Source organism: Rhinopithecus roxellana, chromosome 1 (assembly GCF_007565055.1).
Source record: "Rhinopithecus roxellana isolate Shanxi Qingling chromosome 1, ASM756505v1, whole genome shotgun sequence".
Classification (NCBI taxonomy): Eukaryota; Metazoa; Chordata; class Mammalia; order Primates; family Cercopithecidae; genus Rhinopithecus; species Rhinopithecus roxellana.
The window spans coordinates 161,785,535-161,794,699 of record NC_044549.1 but is presented as its reverse complement, the minus strand read 5'-3'; the positions used below and the strand labels follow the sequence as shown (position 1 = coordinate 161,794,699).

General features: G+C 33.9%; 1 protein-coding gene across 2 annotated transcripts in view; it reads right to left on the bottom strand.

Annotated features, from left to right (window-relative positions):
* Positions 1-241: 241 nt before the first annotated feature.
* PDCD6IP (programmed cell death 6 interacting protein) overlaps positions 242-9,165 on the bottom strand; it is a 78,958-nt gene continuing 70,034 nt past the window's right edge. For both annotated transcript variants that reach the window (XM_010372978.2, XM_010372979.2), the window contains exons 16-18: positions 5,829-5,952; positions 4,526-4,713; positions 242-3,607 (exon numbers count right to left, since the gene is read on the bottom strand). In XM_010372978.2, the coding sequence (XP_010371280.1) occupies positions 3,433-3,607; positions 4,526-4,713; positions 5,829-5,952 (487 nt within the window). In that variant the 3' untranslated portion in view covers positions 242-3,432. The remainder of the gene's footprint in view (positions 3,608-4,525; positions 4,714-5,828; positions 5,953-9,165) is intronic.

Genomic DNA, 9,165 nt, shown 5'->3' with positions numbered 1-9,165 from the left:
TCCTAGAGTAAATCACATAAGCAATGAAAAACATGGCCCATCCATGACCACTAAATTATCAGGTTGCAGGTGTAAAAAAAAAAAAAAAAAAAATTAAACACTATCTCCCTTTTGTAGTCTCATGCATTTAGTCAGTGGGTATTTCTTTTACATTTTCCAATTCACCATTTGTCAAAGAAATAATGGAAACTATAAAGCTGAAGAATAAACACTTTAAATAAGAATTCATACTCCAAAGAAGTAAGAATCTTTCAACTTTTATTTCTAGGATACATTCATCTGGACCTTTTTTTTCTTTACAATTTTCCCCCTAAGATAAATGAATACAATAAAAATATAATCCAACTACCAGCAATGTTTCTAACCAGAAAAGAATCTAAAATCTCTGGTGTGATAATATAGGATTTTTTTTAAAAATATAAACTTCATACCAGAAATAAAGCCTGAATATTCTCTTTCTTTAAAAATATAATTTTTCCTTCTTTGCTCTTCCATGTAAATCTTATAATGAACCTGTTAGTTCTAAAGTGTATTTTTAATCCAGCAACTATAACACTACTTAGCAGGGTTTTTTCCTTTACACCTTCTTCTGTACTGTGAATCAACTAATAATTGCAAACGTCTCTAAAAAGTGAGATGCCATTTGGCTGTAGCAAGATTCTTCAAGAGATGCTGAAAATTAAAAAACAAAACACAAAAAATCCCTATTAGCAAACTGAAACCTACTTAACAAATTATCCTGTTTCTGAAATCAGAAAATGTATAAAAGCACTTTTGCTAACTGTAAAGCTCAAATGGAAAACATTTTTTAAAATCTGTTTTGACTATAAAGACTGCTGACTGGGACAGAACTTTAGGGATGCAAGGCTCTGTGAAATCCATTCTTTATTTCTGTAACTTCTTAGTTTTGAAGTGGAGGATTATAAATTGCAAACAAGCTGGGGTATGGATACAGGAATATCTCATGAAGATTGATTGGTTTGTGGTGACATGTGACTGTTTTTCTTAACTGAGAATAAAGACCAAGGGGCACAGGGAGAGTTCTCTTAGATCAATACTTTATACCAGACTGATAAAAACTAGACAGTGTTTTCAATACTTCTGACTAGTTCCTCTATGCAGAGCTTCATTATTTAAGTATAATCCAGTTTAAAATAGTATTCCAAAGCTCAACATAAATGGTCTGGGGATGATTTCCTTTCCTTGGTTTAGGAAGATAATAAAGCCTAATTATAAACATGGGTACAACACACCTGAACCACAGAGTAGTACCCTTCCAACTCCAAATCAACAGTATTATCAACAGCAATAAAGGACTGCATTTCGTGTGACTGATTGTGCCCAGACACAGGTGATCAAAAAGAAACCAAAGGATGAGTGAACTGACAAGAGGAAAAGGGTTTGGGTTGCTACATTTAAAAGGTTACACTAACAGAGCCGATGTGAGTCAGGTGTGCTGTGGCAGGAGCAGCTGTGGGGGCCTCCTTTCCTAGTTTCCGAATGACCTTCCTGCGGCTCTGGGAGCAGGCCCAGCATGGGGAATGGGCTAAAAGGCTTATACGTCTCTTTTTGGCCCTCAGATGCACTTACCCTTTTCTTTGGTGCCCTCTTTCCCCAAGAGAATATTCAGGCCAATTTTGTTTTTTCCTTTTTTCTGCATTAGTAAGACATTATAAACTAGCAATTTGTAATACCTCTAACTCTCACTGAGTGTCTTATGTTAGTATCAAGTACCTCAAGTAATAAGAATGTGGAACTTAAATGCCACTTACAGAATAGTCAAACAAGCCCATGTCACACTTTGATGAATCCAAAGTATTAAATCTTAGCAACTGATAAAGTAAAAAACTATTTTTGCTAAGGTTTAACTATTGGACTTTAAACCAATTTTAATATTCCATGAAATCAAAGCCGTTTATATTGAATTAACATGCCTTCATGTTTCCTACACACAACAAAGTTTAAAATATACATATATTTTTAAACCAATTCACTCCCTTTTACAATCATACTTTCATTCGAACATTTAAAATATAAATCCAAATTGTCAATGAAAACAACAGTGGAACAAGCAACACTATCATTAAAATGAAACAATAATGCAAGAAAAGGTCAGCGTTGAAACTCAGAAAATAAACATAAATAGATTCATTGGAAATCTGCTCATACGCCTAATGTGTTCAGAAATGAACCTCACACAAAACAGATCCCACTGTGATGTTAGACAACTCATTCCTTTCTCATTTTCTCATTCCATGATGCATGTCTTCACTATTTTTACTGAGGTTTATACAGTGAGTAGATATCCTAACGGCAGAGATGAATATTAAATACATAGCCTACTCCAGAATTGGCATATGTTCCCAACCATTGTTTTGTATGCTCCTTGAATTATAAAATAGTCCAATCTTTAAGGAACAAAAATTAAATGAATTAGATCTATTCATACATATTGGGCATTAAATGTCACTAAGTTAACACAGTAAGGTGGAAAAAACGATAAGAGGGTACAGTAAGTGTTCCCCAAACAATTCCATTACATTATGAAGTATTGTCAATGGCATATTTCTTTTAACCAGGTTACGGGAAAAAAAAAAACGCAAGAATTATTACCATCAATTTTCTGGAGAAGCTAACAATAAAACATTAAATATACACATTTATTTGTATATTTATTTGAAGAATCTTTGGTAGCAATTGCTTGTTTCTTCCACATTATAGGAGTTTTTAAAATAAATGTCAAAAGTCGTTTACTAATCAGCATATGAAAGATAAACTATGATACTATTCTTTTGGTTTCCCTATAAAACGTCCTTGATAATAACTTGTACTATTCATGCACTTAAAAAACAGTATCTGTTTAACTTATATACATACAAAATGAGACTAATACCAGAAAAAAAAAAATTAGACAGTAATGAGAATCAATAACAAAACATAACAATGACAACTGTTCTTAAGTAATTTATTTTAAAATTATAAGATTTACAATGCCTTGATTATGCAAAATAGCATAATGGAAATTAAACCAAATCAATAAACCAAAGAGAAAGAAAACTTAATTTTCTCGAGTATCCATACTTAAACCATCTTTGTAAGTATGTGATGTCCCAACCGTGTCTTACGTAGAAAGTATAATAGTTTCAAATGTTTCACTTGCAGGTTTAATTTCTCATTTTCAATTTTTATGAACTGTAATACAATTTCAAATCCTATTATACCTAGTGTTTATACTGCAACAGCAGCAAATCTCACATGTGTAATCAAATGTGGAAGTGGGGCACAGCTTCTAGCTGTAGACAGAAATTATACACTGCATTCAGTCCAGGAGAGTGCATTACATTAACCAGAGCGTAGAGTTTAGTACACTTATTGCAGGGTTGGTATTTCTTTCCCTCTGATCTGAATCAGCTGAGCTGCTGAGCAGACATATTACTGCTGTGGATAGTAAGACTGCTGTGGGGGCTGAGGGAAGGGGTATGAAGGCTGCTGGGGTCCTGGGTATGGAGCCTGTCCAGGGCTCTGGTGATACACTGGTGGATATGGCATATTATACTGGCCATATGCATAAGGATTATAGCCCATGGGCATGGGCATTTGGCAATACCTGATAGGGAGAAGAAAACAAAAAAAAACTTGATTGGTAAATCAAATACTAAAAAATAAAACAATAATTATTCTAGAACTATGTTTTTCATGAAAGTCATTTCTATTTTTTAGTCTATTAAAGAACAGTGGAGAGAAAAAAACTGTTTCAAGGCACTTGTCAGAGAAAAGCATTCCTATCCTGTTCTTAATTACAACAAAAGAGTACCAAGTGTTTAATACTATCCAAAAAAATACCGAAGAAAGTAAGATTAAATATTCAAGTATTAAAAGAAAGAAAAAAATGGAAACCCTTCATTTTAACGTGGCAAAACTAGTCATCTAAATACATTCCTCTTGCACAATATTCAATATTCACTGTGATGTACATAAATTTATAACTTTAAAAGTTCTAATATTTGGAAGACAACATGTACTTACTAAGTAAAATTTAGAGCACATCTTAAAAGGTAGTCAAATGTTTGGATTTTTAAGATTAAGAAATTACCACAGAGGTTAACCTTTAAGAAAGTGCAACCCATAATTAGATAAATTTCTATTCAACTGTTTATTAAATGCCAAGTATTCTAAGTATAGGGATGTAAACAAGGCCTTATCAGTTTTGCTATGCTACGCTCAGAAAAGGTACCTGTTTATCACCTAAAGTCCAAGGAAACACCTACTGAACTCTATACAGAAGAGATTATTTAATATAAACCCAATATGTAAAGTATAAAAACAAATTTTAAAAGCCTAGGAAATAGCTATCCTATTCATGTAAGTGATCATAACATTATTTTCATTTCTGGATAAGCTGACAGTGTAGCTTATTCATTCATGACACTTCCATTTGGAGAAGGGGTGACCCTGTTTTTAACAGGTTAGCCAGAGCCCAGAAACAATATTAGCCAACTTGGGATACATGATGTTGAAGCCTTACCCAGGATATCCTGGATAGGTGGGATAGGGTGGTCCCTGGGCCTGTGGAGGAGGAGCTGACCCAGGTGTTTGTGATGGAGCTGGTGCAGCAGTCCCAGCCCCCACTGGAGCTGGAGCAGTAGCAGAAGGAGCTCGATTTGCTGGAAGCACAGGTGGTGGAGGCCTGGCTGGGGGCTGGGGCTTAGTAGGCTATAAGAAAAAGTCAGCATTGACTATAAAATGTTTCATTTCTCTCAAATTGCCATTAATTAAAATTAATAAGGACAGATGAGAAACTCTAGAATCCAACCAAATATATTTTTAATTCCCATTCTTAAATACTCACTTATTACTATAGAAATATATCATAGTTGAATAATTCTCCAATCTGTGGAAACTCCATAGCCACTGCTCTCTTCCTGGTACCTAATATTTAATCATTTACTGCTTCCTCCAGTGGTTGGACATTTGAGGTAGAAGAAAGCAGCACAGGTACTGTTTACTACCATCATCTCCTCCCAGTCCCCAAACTCTATATGAAAAATGTCAAACACCAGAAAATTTTAAAAGAATAGTATATAAAATAATCACACATCTGCCAATGAAATTCAACAACTATTATTAACATTTGCCATTTCTGCTTTATCTGTAACTACATCCATATATATTTGCAGAATCGTTTGAAGTAAGTTGCAAACTTCATGACACTAGCCCTAAAGACTTCAGCACTCAAGTTCTCATAAGGATATTATCCTACATAATCACAATACCATTTTCATCCTTAAAAAACTAATGCTATTCCCCAATGTCATCAAATATCCACTCCAAATTCAATTTTCCCTAATTAACACAAAAAAGCTCATATAGCTATTTTTATAAACCAAAATCAACTCAAAGTTCATACATTGCATTTGATTATAAGGAAACTTTCATCTCTTTTCATCTAGAATATGCCTTTTTTTTAAAACCTATGACACTCACTTTTAGAAAAGATCAACTCAATTATTTCATATAAATGTCCCATGTGACAGATTTGTCCAACTGTTTCCTAATGGCATAATTTAACTTCTCATTTTATCATTTGTTTTATTTGCTGTAAACAGAAAGTTTGTTTAAGGGCTTGATTAGATTCAGGTTAAGCTTTTTTCGGTTAAGAATTCTTGAATGATGCTGTGTTTTACATATCGCAAAATATCAGGAGGTTGGTTACCTGATGCAGGTGGTAACCACTAGATCCTTCCTATGTAAACCATGTTTTATCCATTAAAACAAGTAATCATCACTAATGTAAAACCTCTGTTTAAAATATTTATTTGCCTACTAACCGGCATGGTTCTTGGCGCTGGAGTTGGAGGAGTTGGTGCATGTCCTCCTGCTGGCGAGGACTGATATGCAGGTGTAGGAATTGAAGGAGCACTAGGTTCTCTGGCAATGCTTTGTTGCAAGTCCCTTATCAAAGACAAAGTGTTAAAAATTAACATGATAGAAAACAATGAACATATATAAAATACCAGCTTTTCTTTTCTTCATACATGAAACATAGAAAACAGATTCCAAACAATGATGGTATTTTAAAATATACTACATTTCAAATTAGTACAGCGACTATGGAAAACAGGATGGAGGTCCCTCAAAAAACTAAAACTAGATCTACCATATGATCCAGCAATCCCACTGCTGGGTATATATCCAAAAGAAAGGATATCCATATATTGAAGAGATATCTATATTCCCATGTTTGTTGCAGCACTTCCAACACCCAAGATATGAATGCAACCTAAGTGTCCACCAGCAGATAAATGGATAAAGTATAGTATATATATATATGCAATGGAATATTATTCAGCCATTAAAAAAATGAAATTCTGTCATTTGCAGCAACATGGATGGAACTGGAGGACATTATGTTAAGTGAAATAAGCCAGGCACAGACATGTTCTCATTCATATGTGTGAGCTAAAAACAAGGAGATAGAGAGTAGAATGATGGTTACTAGAGTCAAGGAAGAGTAGGGGGTGGGGATGAAGAGAGGTTGGATAATGGGTACAAAAATACAGTCAGATATAATAAATAAGTTCTAGTGTTTAACAGCACCATAGGGTGATGATAGTTAATGATAGTTTATTGCGTATTTCAAAATAGCTAGAAGATTTGGAATGTTCCCAACACAAAGAAACGGTAAATGTTTGAGATGATGAATATCCTAATTACCCTGATTTGATTATTATACATTGTATTCATGTATCAAAATATCACATGTGCCCCACAAATATGTGATGAATATCCTAATTACCCTGATTTATTACACATTGTATTCATGATCAAAGCATCACATGTACCCCATAATATGTACAATTATTTATCAATATAACAAAAACTGAAAAAAATAAAATATACTACATTTCTATTCTTGACTAGAATCTAAATCCTCTTTCTTCCTACTGTTCAATAAAATGAAGTTGTATCTTTTTTCTATTTCTGAAGACTAGGGGAAAAAAGTAAACATTTTCAGAAATCACAGTTACAGCTAGAGTAAGAAACATGTCAAACTGGGCACACAATCCTAAAAGACTGCCCACCCTCCAATAAAAGGTAGTCCCTGGATTTAAAAAACTCCTAACATCATCTATCTAAAAGTTATCAGAAAACTACAATGACTCATAGTTATGTAGCCAGTGTTTTAATCACTTTATCAGTGTTTATACAAAATAAAACAGGTGAAAAAGCTAACCTTTTATGCAAACCATTATGCAAATTTCTAGATAAAAACTTTCTGAAGATATTCAAAGAAATGTGGCATTGAGATATTTTATGTTAAAAGATAACACATGACCTGTCACTAAGGTAAACTCACGAAAGACATATTGCTGAAAATACTCTTACAATTTAGTACTAAAAATTAGAAAATTTTGTCTCTTCTAACAGCAATTTGAAATTCATCCCAAAATCACACTAAACAATACCTAAGGTAAAATGCACTCCATGTAATACATGATGTCAATCATCTTTTCACTGCACTGATTCATGTACACAGAGAAGTAAATATGACGTGTCCCAAAATGTCTGAGACAGTACCTTTTGCCCTGATTTAACAAATAACAGCAAAGCCCCACACTGTCTGCATCCCAACTTCCCTCTCAAGAAGGGCCCCAATCACTCCAGACATAAAGAAAACTAGTATACATTCATCAAAAAAAAAAAAAACTACTTCTTAATACAAGTAAATAACTGCTTATTGTTTATTAATAAGTTTTTAATATCAAAATTCTGAAAGGTCAGATTAGGAAATATCTAAAATACATATATATATTATAAAGCTTTAACACAATACCTTTTTTCCTTTGATAAACTCTAGGGATAGTTGCAGTAAATAACACACTCATAGGGCAAATGATAATTTCCTAGCCACTTACAAAAGATATAAATCAATGCTATTAAATAAAACCAATAATGTAAAAGAGCAAAAAGATATAAAATAAAATGCCACCAGTATTCCTATGCCCAACAATCTGACAACGGTTTTCAAATCATTAGTAAAAAGAAAGTAAAGCTCAGAGTAAAACACTCATTCTTCTTAAACTCTTTAAATTTCTGATGAAAGATTTCAATGAAAACAGAAATTAAAAAGCAAAGCCTCCAGCTAATAAGCATAAAAAAAGGACATATTAGTCATCAGGAAAATGAAAATTAAACTCATACAATGAGAGATAATACTACAAACCCAGCAGAATAGCTAAGGGCAAAAATGTGGAGCAACCAGAACTCTCATATATTGCTAGGAGGAATACAAATGAGTACAATCGTGTTGGAAAACTATTTGAAGTATCAACTAAGCACACACATACCCTTTGACCTAGATATATACCCAACAGCACTGCATGTAACATGCTCACCAAAAGCATGTACTGTCTAACACAGTAACCACTAGCCACATATAGCTATCAAATATCTGAAATGTGGCTAGTCTGAATTGAGATGTGTTGTAAGTATAAAATACACATTAAACTGGGCGCGGTGGCTCATGCCTGTAATCCCAGCACTCTGGGAGGCCAAGGCAGGTGGATCACGAGGTCATGAGTTCAAGATCAGCCTGGCCAAGATGGTGAAACCTCATCTCTACTAAAAATACAAAAATTAGCCAGGCTTGGTGGTGGGCGCTTGTAAACCCAGCTATTCGGGAGGCTGAGGCAGAGAACTGCTTGAACCCAGGAGGCGGAGGCTGCAGTAAGCCGAGGTCATACCACTGCACTCCAGCCTAAGCAACAGAGCAAGACTCTATCTCACCGCCCCCCCAAAAAAAACACACATTAGATTTCTAAGACTTAGTATGAAAAACAGTAAACTATCTCTCATTTATAATTTTACACTGATTATATGTTAAAATGATAATACTTTGGACATACTGGGTTAAATGAAATACTGAAATTAATTTCACCTGTTTTTTAACTATGGCTACTAAAAATTTTACATTTTCCATTGCATATGTCACTGCATAGTACTTCACCATATAGATATAGTTTTATCTAATTAACCAGAACCAGACATTTGACTTGTTTCTATATTTTTACTGCTACCAGCAATATTGCACAGCAGTGATTTACAACATTCATGCCAGCACTATTTATAAAAGCTCAAAACCAGCAACTACTCAAAATATTCAAC